Here is a 17,394-nt window from a genome sequence, read left to right as displayed (position 1 = left end):
CCCAATCAAAGCAGTTTCATTTTCATACAATGATCAGCCCGCGTCATAAATTTCTAAGCATTTGACTGTTAAATTAGCAGTCCCTTTTTCATAGTTTCAATCGGCCTGTCTGTACTCGTTACAGACATGTTATAATATTTTAGTGACTATTAATGGATGGCCAACAGCTCGAAAGCAAGTTATCTCTGCAAATTTCCCATAAAATACGTAAACAGTTAACTTTCACCTAGCCCATAACAATAATAAGGATTAAAAAATGTACATATATCAATTTGATTCTATTAATAACATTACAGACTAATGTTAATCACTTTCCGCTGTTAAACTAAACAACAACGAATGTATTCAACAGTGTTCGACATCCCTGGTCTCATACAGTGCAAGTGCGGGTGTTTTTGTGCAAATAACACAATTTGCTATATATACAGAGCCAATAAGAACTATTAAACCACTAAGAGAAGTGAAATGGCGCAACCACAAAAACCCGACTACGAAAACAGTGAGTTATATTAGTTTAAAAAATGTCCATAAAAGTATTCAGAAAGCTGACAGCAGCGACGCTGAAAATGAGTCAGCCGGCAACGGTAAAAACAGCGGAAACACTCTGATATGACCATAAATGGCATTCACGCATTCGTCGTCGCAGCGCGGTGTTTAGATAAACAAAGTGCGGGAAGTGGGGAGTAGCCCTTGACCCGGTGAAAGCATACCTCAGTAAACCGGCTAAACGACCGCCGGCCGACCGCACCCTGTTCTCTTTCTATCTTCAGGCAGTTCACATTTTCTACATTGATTTTCAAACTCGATTTGAATTTTGATAATTTTTTTTTTTGCAGAAAATATCTATGCGTCGCTGCCGCGCACCCAACGTGGCCAACCCATTGTTTTGGGTTCCGATCCCAAGGGCAAGAACTTTTTGTACACCAATGGCAATTCGGTGATAATCAGAAATATTGAGGTAAGAAAATAACATTTGATATTATCTCGAATTGGGTAGGAATGACGGGCACCAAAAATATGAGACGCCTGCTCCGAAAAGAAAATATTGTTTTATTTTTGGACAGCGCACGGCAGCTGCAATTTTCAAGCGTTATTTTCCACTTGACAGCGATCATTCTATTTGCATGTGTGTGTGTGTGTGTGCGAGTACGAGTGTGCGTGTGTTGGCTGTTCTATATTTATTTACCATATATCTATATGTATGTATGTATGTGTATATATTGCTATATAGCCGGCACGGCTTATATTCACAAAAACAAACACAGAAGTTTCGCTCTCACACTGTCTATTTCGCTCCCCCTTTCTCTCTTTCTTTATCTGTCTCTTGTTCCACTGCCCACGCAACATAATTATGATGTTGCTTTGCTGCCGCTGTGGCTGCTGCTGCTCCTTCTCCTCCTCTCCCCCATTCTCATCATCGCAAACTAATTTGTTTGTAAATATGAATTTATTAATTTGTTGAATTTTCTTATTTGTGCGCCTTTTCTTGATTTGCCTCGTGTCACGCTCCGATTACCATCATCGCCTGTCCAGAACCCAGCGATTGCCGATGTCTACACGGAACACTCGTGTGCAGTCAATGTGGCCAAGTATTCGCCCAGCGGCTTCTACATTGCATCCGGCGGTAAGTCTCAACTGGCAAGAAGCCTTAAAAATCACCATCAACAAATATGGCCCTGACTCACGTCAGCTGTCAATCCAACATTACCATACTACATACATGGAGTATATCTTATCGCCTGCAAAGAGAACTGAAACATAATGAAAGAAATTGCACAGAAGCCATAGCAGAACACTTTTTTTTTCGATTATAATACAATATATGTATATACATTCATATAGCTAAAGCCGAATATTAAAGTAAATGTTATCTAGCTTTTCCATCGATGTTATCTTGCTTTGCATACAATCGTTTATCTTTACATACGTACCTAACAGGAATTACTGGAAAACTGATTAGAAATGTGCTTTTTTTATACTACACATAATATATCAATGTATGCATAATATGACGTCCACTCACGATATTCTCTTATCGCCTCGCAGATGCCTCGGGCAAGATTCGCATTTGGGATACAGTCAACAAGGAGCATTTGCTGAAGAATGAATTCCAGCCGATCGCAGGACCCATCAAGGACATTAGCTGGTCTGCGGACAATCAGCGCATGGTCGCTGTAGGTGAGGGACGTGAGAGGTTCGGCCATGTCTTCATGTCCGAGACCGGCACATCCGTGGGTGAAATCAGTGGACAGTCCAAGCCCATCAACTCGGTGGACTTTAAGCCGACCAGACCGTTCCGGATTGTAACTGGTATGCCATTTTATATATTATATATTCGGCTTGACTAATCCGTGGAATTACAGGCAGCGAGGATAACACGATTGGCGTTTTTGAAGGCCCTCCATTCAAGTTTAAGATGACTAAGCAGGACCATTCGCGCTTTGTGCAGGCCGTGCGCTACTCACCGGATGGCAAGTTCTTTGCCTCGGCGGGCTTTGACGGCAAAGTGTTTCTGTACGATGCAACCAGCTCGGATCTCGTGGGCGAATTCGGCTCGCCAGCGCACAAGGGTGGCGTATATGCGGTCGCATGGAAGCCGGACAGCACTCAGCTGCTCACCTGCTCGGGCGACAAGACCTGCCGTCTCTGGCAGGTTGAGTCGCGCGAACTGATCAGCGAGTTTGTCATGGGCAATACCGTGGATGATCAGCAGGTGTCGTGCCTGTGGCAGGGGGAGCACCTGATAACCGTCTCGCTTTCTGGCATCATTACCTATTTGAATGTGGACGATCCCAGCAAACCGTTGCGAGTGGTCAAGGGTCACAATAAGCCAATTACGGTGTTGGCCTTGAGTGATGATCGCAGCACTATCTATACGGGCAGCCATGACGGCATTGTGACCAACTGGAACTCCGGTAACGGCACTAACGATCGCGTTACCGGCACTGGTCATGGCAATCAGATAAACGGCATCGCCGCCTGGGATGAGTTCGTCTATACGTGTGGCATTGACGACAGCTTACGCCAGTTCAGCGTCGAGGGGAACAACTACACGGACTACGTGGTCAAGTTGAACTGCCAGCCTCGCGGCTTGGCCATCTTGCGTAGTGAAAACATTATCGCTGTGGCGTGCATTAAGGACATCACCCTGGTGCAGGGCCAGAAGAAGATCTTCTCGCTGCCCATCAAATACGAGGCCAGCTCCATAGCCACAAACTCTGAAACTCTGGATGTGGCTGTCGGCGGTGATGACCAAAAACTGCATATCTATGCACTAAAAGACGGCTCATTGGAGCTGAAGACTGAACTAGAGCATCTGGGCGCCGTCACCGATGTCGCATACTCGCCGGATCAAAAGTATTTGGTTGCCTGTGATGCTCATCGCAAGGTTGTGCTGTACTCAGTGGAGGAATATAAGGTGAGAGATGGCTATTACTATATAGAACTGTACTCTAACTTCTTCGCTTTTGCTATTGCAGCCGGCTCACAACAAGGAATGGGGCTTCCATAATGCGCGTGTCAACACTGTGGCCTGGTCACCCAATTCTCTGCTGGTAGCCAGCGGTTCGCTTGACACTACTATTATTATTTGGTCTGTGACCAATCCGGCCAAGCACACCATTATCAAGAGTAAGCCAATATTAACTCTTTTGCATTATATAAAATAAAATATATTTTATTCCTCGCTTAGATGCGCATCCCCAATCGCAAATTACGCGCCTTGTGTGGCTGGACAACAATACTGTGATCTCCACTGGTCAGGATTGCAACACCAAAGTGTGGCACGTCGAAACTATTTAAACCATGCCAAAAGAGAACAGAACAACGAAAAGAAAAAACAAAAAATAAGAAAAAGCGCAGCCAGCGCGTATTTTTATACTTAACCAGGAAGAGGGAACGGAGGAGAGCAAGAGATCCATTTAAAATCCCCTGTAATTGCCGCCGAGTTCCTATTTTGGCATCGTCTTCGATATCAGCTTCATTTCATTTAAGTGCATGTGTTTTTTACATTTAGATATTTATATAATGCACTCATTTAGTCCTCTAATTTTAAGCTCAAAAGTTTGCCAGCTAATCATATCATTGATAAAGCTTCTCTGTTCACAGTACTTGAATATTTGAACCCAAACCCACTTCATTATGCTTGTATGTGTTTTAAACAAATTTTTTGATACTTATACAACTGAAATACAGTTTAAACATATGTATAAAGTGCGCCAGCGTACGTAAATTATTGTATTATGAAATGAAATAAACTAGTTTTTGCATGAAAATAACAGTACATCAACATATTGTGTATTTTTTGTGGCTTAAAATTTATTTTGCTTTTTGGTTTTTTGTAGGTCTTCACCTTGTCTTTTTGTGTGCATGTGTGTGTGCGTGTTTTCTTGGTATATATAATTATAATATTTATAAAAAGTGCTCTTAATTTATTAGAATGTGTAGGCGTGTGTATGTGTGTCAGTGTGTGTGTGTGTTTGGTCTTTGTAGAAGGTAAAAGAAAGCCTCGCGATATTACAGTTTCTGATCTCGCGCAAACAGTTTGGAATGCCTGCACTCAGTGCTACCCAAACTGTTAGCGCGTGTCACCCTCAAACTGTGACAGTGATGCCACCACTTGCAGACCTATCGAAGCGTACTCGCCTATCGATAAGTGCAAGCGAAACTCTAACAAATGGCGCTAAAATTAACGAGAGAATAAATTCAAATTAAATCGACGAATTGTGCTAAGTATCACAGCCGGGTCTAAGACGGTGGGGTTAATTTCAAGTGAGAGCGTGTTTGTGAGCGTGTGTATGTGCGTGTGTGTGCATGCGTGTGTGTGCGGGGAAGCATATAGTGCGCTGCTTCAGATGGTTGTCGTGTCCGTCTCGCTGCCTGCCTCCCCATTGCGCGCGACGGGAGTTACACTCTTCAAGGACACGGGCCCCTCGTGCGCCACATCCGTATTCGACTCGGCCACGGCTACAGCAGCTGCTGCAGCGGCCAGCTGAAACTGATTGGGTAGAAAGAGATACGGATTGCCGGAGAGCGAGCCTGGACCAGAGCCGGAGCCAGGCGCAGAGCCGGAACCAGAGCCTGTGTTGGGCACCTCGCCCGCAGCCATGTCGCCGCTGGTAGCTGTCGCCGTCGGTGCGCTGGCGGAGATCGATTGAGCTGCCAGCTTGGTGACGCGCTTGCGCCGCGCCTCGTTCTCGCAGGGCGACGGCGCGCCCGGATGTCGATAGCTGACGTGCTTGCGCAAGGCATCCTTGCTGCGCGACACATGGGAGCAGACATTGCAGGCATAGCTGAAAGGGACTCGGAGTCAGTTTTTGGAGATTTGAAATCTCTGCTGCTCTGCTCTTACCGCACATTCTGATGGGTCTCCAGATGCACTCGCAGATTGTATTGATTGCTCAGCTGCTTGTGGCAGATGAAGCAGGTGGCATAGAGCTTGGAGTTGGATGGCGGCTTGCTGGGCGTCACCATTTTCTCGGCGCTCAGCGACAGCAGATTCGGCTCCGACTTGGTGCTGATCAATTGGCCAGCCGCAGCAGCAGCCGCCGCCTCGCGCTGGCAGGCCGCGTACTGCTCGATGTGCTGCTGGAGCTTGACGTGATCCTCGGGCGTTATGTAGGGCGGACTGGCCAGGTGCGACTGGGCGGCTTGCTGTGCCGTTGTGGGCGTGGCAGCGGCACTATAGCTCGGCAGCTTGGCGCCGCTGTACAGATGGCCGGCGGGATTCAGGGAGTTGCTGTAGCTGGGCGACGTCTTCACCACGGGCAGCTGGGGCGAGAAGTGGGACATGGCCTGTGGCGCCAGTGTCACTGGTGACGTGGCCACAATCGAGCTCGGAGCACCGCACTCCATGGGCGACTTACTGCTGCTGCTGCTCGTCCTCAGATTCTCCACGATTTTGTCTATGCGCTTGATGTCTTTCTGTGAATTGCTGACGCCTCCTGGCGCCCCGCCGCTGCCCGTCTTCAGGCGTTTGGCCTGGCCGTAGCACTCCTCCTCCTCGAGGTTGCTCTGATAGAGCTGGCACTGCTGCTGGTACTTGGCCAGCAGCTCCGTGGTCTTGTTCAGCGCCGTCTGCGAGAAGTTCAGGGGCTGCGGCAAGAGATTCGGATAGAACTGCAGCGACTTCAGAAAGAAATTCTCCAGGGGCGAGCCCAGCTTATTGGCCAGCAGTGGCGCCTGCAGCGTGGCATTGGACATGCCCAGCGTGGGCGTACTTGCGGGCGTGGGCGTGGCTCTGGGTGTGGCCGTGGGCGTGGCCGCAGGCGATGGCGTCGGAGTGGCATCGAACGCCAGTGGCTTGTCCACGCCGGCCGGCTCCATGCTGGCATTCGGCGTGCTTTTCGCTGTCTTGGGTAGCTGAAGGGAGCAAGGAAAATGAGCATGGATCAGCAGGGAGTATGGATATATATTTACATTATTATTGTGCACATCGGCTAGTCCCTTGATGCCCAGTGTCTCGGCCAGATTGAGCAGCATGGGTATCTGCTCCTCGTAGACATTCACCTCGCCCGAGTACATGAACGTGAGCAGCGCGACTATGGCGCCGAAGCTGGCGCCCGGTATGATGATGACCGGATGATTGTTGGCCTCCAGTGCGCGGAAGATCTCCATGAAGAAGCTGCTGCAGGCGCTGAGCACCACGCGATGGGCGCGCAGCAGACGCCCCTCCGCCGAAATGGTGACGTCCGTCAGCTGGGACTGGTCCAGCAGCACCGGCAGAGTGCTCAGCAAGCTGGTCTGGAATCGAGAGGCAGTGGAATCGAGACATGAGCTGCAAATGCTGCCAATCTGCAGTTCTCGCAGTAGTCGAGGGCAATTGGGTCAGCTAATCTTATAAATAGTATAGAGTAGATTTGGCCAGCTGCCTGGCTGGCTGGCTGGCTCTTTGGCTGGCTGACTGGCTAAAATTGTGATTCGATGCCCTAGGCTAGGGGCCCGGAAAACATTTGGAGCAGATGCAGCAGGCGACACTTAATGGCAGCTGAGCATTAATTGCAACTGCGTCGCGTTCGAAATTAGATTTAGTTGCTAGTAAAAATTCTTTGGATTTTGGCAATTGCAATGAGCATTTCATTTATTTGACAATTTTTCTTGTTTTTTTTTGTTGTTGTTGTTTTTTCTTCTTTTGACTTTTGGCTATTTTGGACAGCTTTGTGGTCGACTGCCTGTGCTCCCTCCAACAGCGAAATTGTCAGTATATATGAAATGCGGAAAACTATGTGTGAATAAGAATATATACAGATATGTATATATATACAATGTATCTATCTACCCTATATATAGATGGGTGACATTTCTTTGGTCGCCTCTTCTGAACGATGTCCAGTCAATTTTACGAGCGAGGCCAAGCCTTTGGCTAATACGCCGCACAAACTGGCTCATGCTGACCATGTCTATTAAAAACATACATTTATATTCATTTAAGATGCGGGGCCAGCGGTCATTGGAGCCAATAAATCATAGGATGATCTAAGTAGCTCGGAATTAACGGCACCTGAAGTCAACGGAACGTATTATTAATGTATGGTTCATTCAGCAAGCTGAATTGACGATAGAAAATTCAAAGTGAAAATCACTTTTGGGAATTCTTGATAAATAACATAGATATATCATAAAGCAGAATACATTGGGGAATATGGCTCGGAAAGGATCTCTTTGATTGATAACATCGTAGATTTATATGAAAATAATGTGTGTAACACTATAGAACAGTTAATATAACATTTGTGTATAACAGTAAGATGGATTATATGCACTAGAATTAACAGAGTATTATACACTTTTGTAAATATCAATTTAATCAGTTATATTTATTTCGATAATATTACTATCACATTATTTTAATATAATATATTGTATTTGTTATACACAACTTGCTATACAAAGCTTTAAGTGTTATATAGTACTCTAGTATTCATTCAACAAGTTTATACTTTTAAACTGTTACACACTTATTGTAGTTATTTAAAATAGGAATTGCACTATGACTTTTGTGTATTACACTTTGGATTTGTGAGTACAATAGTTGCAAAATACTTTGTTTACATTATCAAAGTATTTCATGTTTAGTGTGAAACTATGGAATTGTAATAAAGTATAACACTTTGAAAATACTTTGTATAATACTATAAGAATGTGGATTATACCATAGAAATAGTTTGTGTCTAACACTATATAAGCACCCTAGCTAAATAAAAGAAATAAATTGTTATATAGCATATAACAGAAAATAATTACACTTTGTTATATAGATATGTATATACGCATAAAAGGGTGTGTTTCTTAAACTATAGAAATCGTTTGTGTATAACACTTTGGAAATAGTGTGTATAAAGTGATATTAAAATAGTTTTCATATAACATAATTGGAATAGTTTGTATAACATTTTGTATGCATGTGTTATTATGAGACCTATCTAAATCCTGTATATATATTATATTTAAACAAAATGTCATGCAAACCTTAATGATAATCGATCGCTGTTTCACAGCTTATTTCGTAGTCAATTTACTATAGATGCTTTAATCTCTTCAATCTCTAAAAACTGCTCAAGTATATTAAAGTTAAAACAGTTCATAAGTGAAATAACTAAACTTACAATTTTCATTTTTAATTATTCACGAATGCAATCAAATATCGAATGTAATTTTTCATTTAAATATAAATGATCATTTAATCCTCCACTCACTTGATGATTATGCCATCGCAGGCAAAATTGTTGCTGATTGTCGCTGTGTTGCTGCTGTTGTTCCAGTTGATTCTGTTGCAGCTGCTGTTGCTGGCGTTGTTGTTGTTGTTGGTGTTGCTGTTGCAGTTGCAGTTGCAGTTGCTGTTGCCTCGTATTTGTTGGGTTTACATGTTCCATAATTCATGAAGATTGTGCGCCCGTGTGTCCCTCACATAAATGGCTCTGTAAGATAGGTTAAGAATCCTTTTAGTATTTGCTGCATTTTTTCCGCTGTCAAATCGCGCGCATTTTGCAATCCCAATTTTCGTTTCGATTATTTTCTTTTCATAATTTGTTTGTTTGTCTTGCTGTCGTTTTTATTTGTTTATATTTTGTGAACATTTTCTCTCACACTCTTTCGCTAAGAGATCCCCGAGTGCTCTTTATAGAGCGTTGATCTTTATGCCGACTCTCGCGGCTGCCCGAGGCGTGCACGCGGCGTATACGTATTGTGTCGTAGCGTTTGGCATATTACTCATACGCCACGGTATGCCTAGCCACGATATGAATAGCTGTGATGTAGTTGAACCTGTGTGCGTCTCAAATGTGACATGGCTATGTCTGAGAGACACCGCAGACAGGAGACGGAAAGTTTAAGGTAACATAAATATTAAATCGATTCACGGAAATTGGTTTCGCTTGAGTACTAGAAAGAGAAGCCAAAGGGCTTTTGGGATGGGGCAAAAAATAAGTAATTGACTAATTTAAGAATCTATCAAGTAAGTCAGATCACACGATCTAGATATTTTATATTCTGCTTTTTGTTTTCCCTTAGAAATTGAACTGCCAGCACTCGCATGCATTCCAAGGTGGGATTCTCATTCGGCTTCTACATATATGCCTAGAGGTTATTTCGTGAATATAGCCAGAGACCCAGTTGACAAAGCTAAATTACAATAAAAGATGCCAAGAGGAGGAGATAACAACAACAGCAACAATAGCAACACACACACACATATACATAAACGATGTGACGCTATGAGATGATGTTTGAGCGTGCAGGGGCTTAGCGCTTGCTTTGCCTGGCAATTAAATTAAATTTATTTAAATAAAATTAATTTGCTGAACTTGTTGTTTTTGTCATTTTAATACCCTGTTCTCATTAAGATTGAGTAACTAAAGAGTATAATAGGGTGAAGGAGGCACCACAATAAACATATTTCTCATTCTATTGTAGTCTTCTAATTAGCGTCAACAAAAATAAACTGTCTATCCGTCTGTCTCTTCGCTTGCCCGTAGTCCAGGAGTAAATCTACCGACATAATGTATGCATGCCAAAATGATAAATATAGTTATATATTAGAGTCGATAAATATTATATTTCTTGGATACATATCCATATATTTTTATTTTGAATATTAAATGGACAATTTATGCCAAAAAATATCTATTGCAAAGACTCAATACGAATCGATATATATCGATATGTCTATATTCATATGAGAAGTGGAAGATTATTACATTAGCAATGAGTACTCTCTAATTACTGGCTCCAGTCTACTTAATAGGGGAGACGCCAGTTGATAAATATCGATATGCTTATTTTTATATTACCAGAAATTTAAGACTTTGTATCAAAGAATACCTAAATTACAGTAACTCTGAGGGCTACAATCATTTTATTCAAATCAATATGTTATATTTTTTTATTATAGAACCAGTGGCTTCGAATGGGATTATTTATATCAATTAATTAACTGACCCTACGATATTCTTGCATACATACATTCGTACATACGCTCTGTATAATATCGATAAATATCGATATACCATGCTGTATAGTGATTTATCTTAAGCAACTACTGACTACAGGGTATTTGCTTGCATAGCACTCAGATTTGTTGTCGCCTGGTCTCTGATCTCTTATGTGATTCGTTCTGGCCTGGCTATATGTCTATCTCTGTCTAGATCTGTGGGTTTCTGGGCTGTGCTATAAATCTGCCAATTTCCATTGTTTAGCCATTGCGGTTATACTAGATGCCATGCAAAACTACTTAGTGCTGGCTGCGAGTGTTGATTGTTGGTGGTGGTGGTGCTGGTGGTGGTGGTGGTGGTGGTGGTGGTGGTATTGGATGGGTAACCCACTACTTTTGTCCGAGGGCTATTTTTGTGTGTGCATCGGGCGTGCATTACATACAAACTGTGTGAGAATCGCAAACTGCAACTCATTGGAGGCCCCGAAAGTGACAACTACGACATCTTTGCTAGCTGCTTGGTGCCCAGCATGCGATTTGTTGTTGTTGTTGTTGTTGCTGTTGTTGTCGACAGACGGAATTTTCTTCATTCCATTATGTGCACAGCGAGTGAAAATCGCATCTAAGCATTTTTCTATTGAGCGACGAAGGCAGAAGAATACCAGAGCCAGGGTAACCGTAAAGCGGACAAGGGACGGGGATGGGGGATGGTGGATGGGGGTGGAGGGGCAGAAGGACGCCCTGGCCTGGGGTATGGCCTTTTTGGCGCTCGTTCACACAGAAAGTGTCTTTTCCGTAACTCTTTGGCATTTTTTTTTTTTTTTTGCTGTTGCTTCTTCTTTTATTTTTTGCTCAGTTTTTACTTGATATATTCCGAAATTAGTTTCAGTTGCCTTATGTATGTATTTTTAAATAGCCGCCACAAGAACTGTGCTAAACGCTCTCGCCAGCCTGTCTATTTTGATTTGTTGTCCAAGTGCTGTCTTTGTCAAGTGATTTCGTGATTTCATCATCACCCTTTGCTCCTCGCCCCTTGCTCCCCCCACCCCTTTCATTCCATTCCATTCCACTTGGCTACGCGTTGATGCGTAATATTTTACACATCATCGCTCATACGCCGCGTTGTCATTCCATAGAAACACCAAAAGGATTTCGTTCTTCTCTCAATTTATTATTTATATATTTTATTTACTGCATGGTTTTAATTTTCATTTGTTCCATAACAAAAGCGACGCGCATAAATTTCTGTCTACGAATTTTTGTTTGTTGAATATTTTCTATGATTTTTATGTTGTTATTTTATATATTTTATCTATTTTTTTTTTTTTTAGTTGAGTCAGTCCAGCTTTTTGGTTTTTTTTTTCGCCACTACCCGGGCAGATTATTTATAGGCCTAGGTCCAAATGGACCTAAGGGTATTTCTCGTCTGGAACTCAATTTGTCATCGACTCAAACACGAACTTTCCTCTTGCCAATTTGGTTTATTAAACATACACTTTTCTTTTGAATATTTTCTACTGTCGGCATTTTCACTTGTGTTTTTCTCCACTTAATCGAAAACTCGTGTTTATTATTAACGATAAAAACGAATTTAATGCCTTTGACAAGTTTTTATGTTTGCAAATATTTTTTGTAGTTTGATTTGCCTCTCTTCTGCTTTATCAAAGATTACTAAACAGTCCACTTAATCCTCTAGTTGCGAGTGCGAGAGACAAATATTTATTTAACTAAATTAGTTTTTGTTTTTTTGTATACTTTTTCATTGGATATACATATATAAATATATATATATAGTCTTATTTGATTACGCAGATTTTTAATAGCACGTTTCATATAAACTTTCTTTCAAATCTAATAGATTTAACAGTCTTTGTTTGCGTTTCTTATTAACATATCAAAAAACTATTTTATTGGATCTGATCAATTAAAAAAATAAATAATTTTAATATTATAAATTTATTAATTTTAATTTTTTAATTTATTATTTGTTCTTATATTCATTTATTTTAAAAATTTATGTTCAATTGAATTGATTAAATTTTCTATTTTACTCTTAGTAATATATTTGTTGTTTAATATTTTTTATTTATATTTTCATATTTTCTACTATTATTTCTTAATAATAGTTAATTTGTTTTGTTTTAAAATATATATTTATATATTGACGGTCTCTCAACCGTCCTTTCTTAGACCGGTTTTTTTATGCCTATTTTCTCATTAAATAATTAGTTAAGCTGTTTCTCACATAACACAAGCTAGAGTAAATATTAATAATAATAGCAATCTGTATTTATTTATTTTTATATATATATATATATATTTTTTTTTTATTATAGTATCCATGAGTGTATTTAATATTCGGCTAACTATTATTTGTTGCTATTTACATATATTTTTATTTGCTTGCCACGCGCTTGATAAACTTTTTATATTTCTATATATAGTTTTATTATTATTATTATTATTATTGATACACTTAAATAATATAATTATAATATTTAATGATTTTGTTGTACTATAATTTTATTCATTATTCATTCAATATTAAAAATAATTGTTTTTGTGCACCAAACACATTTTCATGAATTATTTGATTTTTTTGTTGTTTCTTTTACAGTTACTACTTTTATTTATTTATTTTTTTTTATTATTGATGTATCCTTTTTATATCCTTGCATGCCATAATAACACGAGTTTTTCTCTTTGTTTCGCAGTTTTCGTGTGAGTTTTCATCGCGTAGACTTTCTTAAAATGTAGTCTGATTTTCTTTTTAGCATTTAGCTTTTGGCTATAGCGCGCACCTTTGTTAACCGTTTGCTGCTCGCATCTGAAATGAAAATATCCGAAAATGTTTCAATTCTTTCGGTTTTAGTTGGAGATTTTCTATTTTTCGAATGTCCATCTCTTGACAATTTTTGCTGTGTGCCATTCGATGTTGTTGTTGCTGTTGTTGTTGTTGCTGTTGTTGTCGCCGTTGCCATTTGTTTTGTTGATTTGATTTCTCGCTCGCCGTCGTCGTCGTCGTCGCCTTCGTCGTATTTTCTGGCTGTCTTTGCTTCTGCTCCTCTAACGATCTCAATCTCATCAACAGCATCGTTGTCGGTTCCATGTTCTAATTAATGAGCACGCAGCCAGCAGCCAGCAGCCAGGGAGCAGCAGCTCGACGAAGCCAGCTGAAGAGAAATTGCTGCAGTTTTGTACTCACAAATTTGTTGTTTAATTAATTGGCTGCTACAAAATTTAGTTAATCAAAACATTTGTTAATTCATAATACACATTAATGAGCATCAGCTCGTAGTCCATCTGCTACCCGAGACACAATTGACATGCCCACCAAAATACACTCAAACACACACACACACACTCACACTCTTACGAATTTCTCGCAATTCGTGTGCATTATTAATTTGCAATAAAAATGTGGAAGCAGCCGCCAAGAAAAAAAAAAGAAATTAGGAAAAAAACAAAAATTATTACAAAAATAAATTTTGGTACCTGCTGTTGAGATTTGAATTATGTTGACAACGGCTGACAAATACAAATGGAAGCGCATTGGAGCGCTCAGCGCCGCTGGGCCAAATCCCCTTCACAGACTGCACTTATTCAATTCATTTGAATGCCAGAAATACTTATTTATTATTGTCATCTCGCACAGTTGCCTTGTAAATCTGGGTTAGCTCAATACTATTCTTAAGTCTATGGATCCTAGGTGCTCTATAAGCTGAAGCATCGCGCCTCCGGCAGGGGCCTGCACTGCTGCTGCGCATAATCCCAGCCGTATTTGTAGGGACATCGCACTATGGTCAGGTAGCCAGCGATGCAGCTATAGTAGTACTCGCAGCGCTCTGGATGCGGATGGTAGCCATCGCCCGTGGAGTCGCAGTGCGGCCTATTGCCCGCTGGCTTCGTCTGCTGCTCCGAGTCTGGATCAGTGGGCGCATCGGTTGCTGCATCAATCTGCACTCCGTCGGAGTTGTCACTAGTTGTCGCATCTACAGCTTCTGCTGCCGCTGCTGCTGCAACTGTTGTCGCCTCCTGTGCCTTCAAGCAAATGCCCGTATCGTCAAAGGCGCACTCCTGCGCCTGGGCATCGAAGTACGTTTGCTCTGGGCAGCTGTCCCTGAAGGAGTCCTCGCCGTTGCAGTAGATGTAGCTAGTGCAGTCCTCGATGACCATAACAAATGTATCCGCGTCCACGTTGTTGCATTGCTGAAATACTTCCGCAGCACAAGGACGTAGTCCTCCAGTCAGGACAAGCACGCAGAGCACCTCAAAGACTTTTGCTTGTTGCTCACTCATATTTGATTTCAGCTTGAGCGGCTCTTTGCTGATTTCGGTTTGCTATAAATTTGAAAATTCTCTTGCCTTTATATACCGATTTTCAAGGTCATGAATCACATATCAACATTGTTATCAAGAAAACGTGTACGGTTTTTGTTCTTTTGCCAAAACTTATCTATTTAACATGATTCTTTTTAGGGTAAGAGTGTGTCAAGGTTGCAGCAAAAACGTCTATTAAGTCTAGGTCTAAGAGAATTGCATATTTAATAAATATTTAAAAGAGCTTTAAAATGTATGTTCACATAATTATATATCGCATGATATTTTGCACAAATAATGAACATTATATTCTCAGCTTTAAAATCTTTACTGTTAAACTAATTAGTTAATTTGTATTCGTACTGGGCTTAAACCTGCAGCATCGGTCGCTGCTCCTTGGCTTGCAGATTGTCGTTGGTAAATGAATAACCCGTTCCGCCCTGAAAGTATATATATAAATTTTTATTTATAAATTTAACTTTGTTTAAGCTCTATTTTAATTAGAGAGAGCAATTAAGAATGCTCTAGTCGGATATGTCCGATTAAACAAATGTCAGAAGCTGCTGTAGCAAACACTACAAAATGCGCATTGATGAATAATTTCGTATTGTTTATTGCATTTTACAATATCCAGAAGTCTATCTGAATCAAGGTAAACTTTATAAATCCGCTTTCTGGCATTTAAGGTTTTCTACAATTGTGTCTACAATTCATCAATTGAACTGTCTACATTGAAAATGTCTAAGGAATGGAATCGTCAGAAATCCAGCAGACTATGCACAGGGTATAGTCCTTAAGAGAACTATAGAATAGAAAACAGAGCTGCTGTCTATGCAATTTAATAATTAAAAATATTAATGTACATAAGCTATTTAGCATATCAACATTTAAGCTTATCAAGCATATATATTCTTCTGTCTATCTACTCATAGCTGTTTCTCAGACGAAGAAAAAGAAGAGACGAAGAGCTATAGAAGATCATTTAAGTTCTCTATAAGTATGCAGCAGTACTCATTTGGTATACATATTTGAGTGAAGCGAAGTTAGAATGCAGAGAGCAGCAAGCAGAGAGTGCTCCCATTGGTCGTTTAAAGCCCGACTGCACGAAGCCTACCTGTCGAAGGGCTCAGCATTCGAGAGCGACTCAGTGTTTGAGTGAGAGTCGCCCTATATATAGGGCAGCAGCTGCAGCATTTCTTTAGTGCAGTGCAGTAAGGTCAAGTAAAGTGAAAGGTGTGATCGTTCAGCTAAGCATTTAAGACTTGAAGAAATTTTTTGAGGAAAAACTTAGTGGAAATATAAAAACTATGTAGCATATATAATTTTATAAATGATTTGCAATAACGGACGGCTGCTAACTCGTCTCAGTTCATCGCCCTGATTAAGAATATACATATATACTGCCACACCTTTTACATTTTCAATGTAAACAAAAGAATTCCCATAAGGTAATAAATTCCCAATTGATTTACTTACACGTTGCAGTGGAATAATGTCCTTTTCCTTAAGCTTGCGGTCGGTGAGGGGATGAATCATGTCTTTGCGTATGAGCTTCTCGACGCATTCCATCGTAACCACATCGCCACTGCAAATCCATATGAAATCTACATATATTTCTATGCCAATTTTAGATTCAATTCAACTCACGTGGGACGCAGCACGGCACAGGGCACCGCATTGCTGAGGACATCGTGTGTGATGGGGCACATGTAGCGCGCCTCCTTGGCAATGAGCGAACGTTTGTTGTCCCCATCCTTGAGCAGTGTGAATTTGACATCGATTAGGTCCTTGACTTTAAGTGGTTTCTGTGAGACGGGGCAATAGATGGTAGGATCGGGTGCCTGCGCTTTGGCAACGCCTGCATTAGGGCACTCGGAGGGCAGCCAGAAGCTGGGCAGCTTAGTTTCGTGTCCGTTGGTCATGTTGGAAATGGAGCTGGCTGAGCTGGCACTGGCTGCTGACGATGTGCTGGGCTTATCATCCAACTTTGTGGACTTGAACAATGTTGTGTTCGGCTTGTGTGCGGGAGTTGTGGTTGGCTTCTCGGCATTCACGAATTTCTCCATGCGAGCTAGTTGCTTTTGATTGGCTTCCTGGGTCACTTCGTTTTCTTCGATGCGACGCAGACGCTCGTACTCTTTCAGCTTGCGGCTGTACTCGTTCTTCTTGGTGATAATGTACTGCAGAATGGCCTCCTTGTCGAAGAGGTAGCCGTCTTTGGTGACCACAGGATTTCTGCACGGCTGCAGAGTCAACGAGCAGCAGTCGAAAGATTTCACTGAATCTTTGCCAAGGCGCTTGGCATTTGTGCCATATCCGGATTCGGCAGCATCGCGTTTCTTCTCATTATACGTGTAAACAGCTCCGGCGGTGCAATTACGTGCGTGACGAGTCATATTCGACGATTTTTACAAATAAATATGTAAATAAACAAATGCCAGTCGACTACAAATGTGATTTGCGATATCTATCAATATTGTGGCAGCACTGAACTATCGATAGCTGTATCGTAAAAGAGGCTGCCGCTCCGACAGTGTTACCACACGCGCAAGATAAAAATGCCGTGCGACTTATTATCGATAGCAACAGAACAAAAGCCGTTAAATATGAATATTTAAAATCCAAATTGTATTTTGTAATTAATTCGT

General features: G+C 41.3%; 4 protein-coding genes across 8 annotated transcripts; 1 reads left to right on the top strand and 3 right to left on the bottom strand.

The window, feature by feature from the left end:
• On the top strand, positions 1-4,282 carry flr (actin-interacting protein 1 flr). 3 transcript variants are annotated; one of them, XM_018007540.2, is made up of 8 exons: positions 12-174; positions 353-499; positions 837-958; positions 1,534-1,624; positions 2,047-2,310; positions 2,364-3,418; positions 3,480-3,630; positions 3,692-4,282. In XM_018007540.2, exons 2-8 carry the CDS (start codon positions 466-468, stop codon positions 3,799-3,801), a joined length of 1,827 nt encoding a protein of 608 aa, XP_017863029.1. In that variant the 5' UTR covers positions 12-174; positions 353-465; the 3' UTR covers positions 3,802-4,282. The 3 variants fall into 3 exon arrangements, with proteins under 3 accessions (XP_089324591.1, XP_017863029.1, XP_089324590.1); XM_089468464.1 differs by having other exon boundaries at positions 12-258; XM_089468465.1 differs by lacking the exon at positions 353-499 and having other exon boundaries at positions 1-174.
• Positions 4,000-13,887, bottom strand: LOC108613807 (uncharacterized). 3 transcript variants are annotated; one of them, XM_089468462.1, is made up of 5 exons: positions 10,727-13,887; positions 8,694-8,915; positions 6,418-6,741; positions 5,351-6,360; positions 4,000-5,291 (listed from the first exon to the last, which is right to left on the bottom strand). In XM_089468462.1, the coding sequence occupies exons 2-5, from the start codon at positions 8,868-8,870 to the stop codon at positions 4,850-4,852; spliced, it is 1,953 nt and encodes a 650-aa protein (XP_089324588.1). In that variant the 5' UTR covers positions 8,871-8,915; positions 10,727-13,887; the 3' UTR covers positions 4,000-4,849. The 3 variants fall into 3 exon arrangements, with proteins under 3 accessions (XP_089324588.1, XP_017863026.1, XP_089324589.1); XM_018007537.2 differs by having other exon boundaries at positions 13,228-13,887; XM_089468463.1 differs by lacking the exon at positions 10,727-13,887 and having other exon boundaries at positions 8,604-8,731.
• A 146-nt stretch (positions 13,888-14,033) lies between these two features.
• On the bottom strand, positions 14,034-14,735 carry LOC108613816 (uncharacterized). Its single transcript, XM_018007550.2, has one exon. The coding sequence runs from the start codon at positions 14,723-14,725 to the stop codon at positions 14,141-14,143; it is 585 nt and encodes a 194-aa protein (XP_017863039.1). The 5' UTR covers positions 14,726-14,735; the 3' UTR covers positions 14,034-14,140.
• A 213-nt stretch (positions 14,736-14,948) lies between these two features.
• Positions 14,949-17,150, bottom strand: LOC108613814 (nitric oxide synthase-interacting protein homolog). The gene is made up of 3 exons (XM_018007547.2): positions 16,394-17,150; positions 16,223-16,331; positions 14,949-15,186 (listed from the first exon to the last, which is right to left on the bottom strand). The coding sequence occupies exons 1-3, from the start codon at positions 17,140-17,142 to the stop codon at positions 15,115-15,117; spliced, it is 930 nt and encodes a 309-aa protein (XP_017863036.1). The 5' UTR covers positions 17,143-17,150; the 3' UTR covers positions 14,949-15,114.
• Positions 17,151-17,394: the final 244 nt, after the last annotated feature.

Source organism: Drosophila arizonae, chromosome 4 (assembly GCF_054131065.1).
Source record: "Drosophila arizonae isolate 15081-1271.41 chromosome 4, UAZ_ARI_1.0, whole genome shotgun sequence".
NCBI lineage: Eukaryota > Metazoa > Arthropoda > Insecta > Diptera > Drosophilidae > Drosophila > Drosophila arizonae.
Note: the sequence above shows the minus strand (reverse complement) of the source record. Positions and strands in the feature narration are given on the sequence as shown.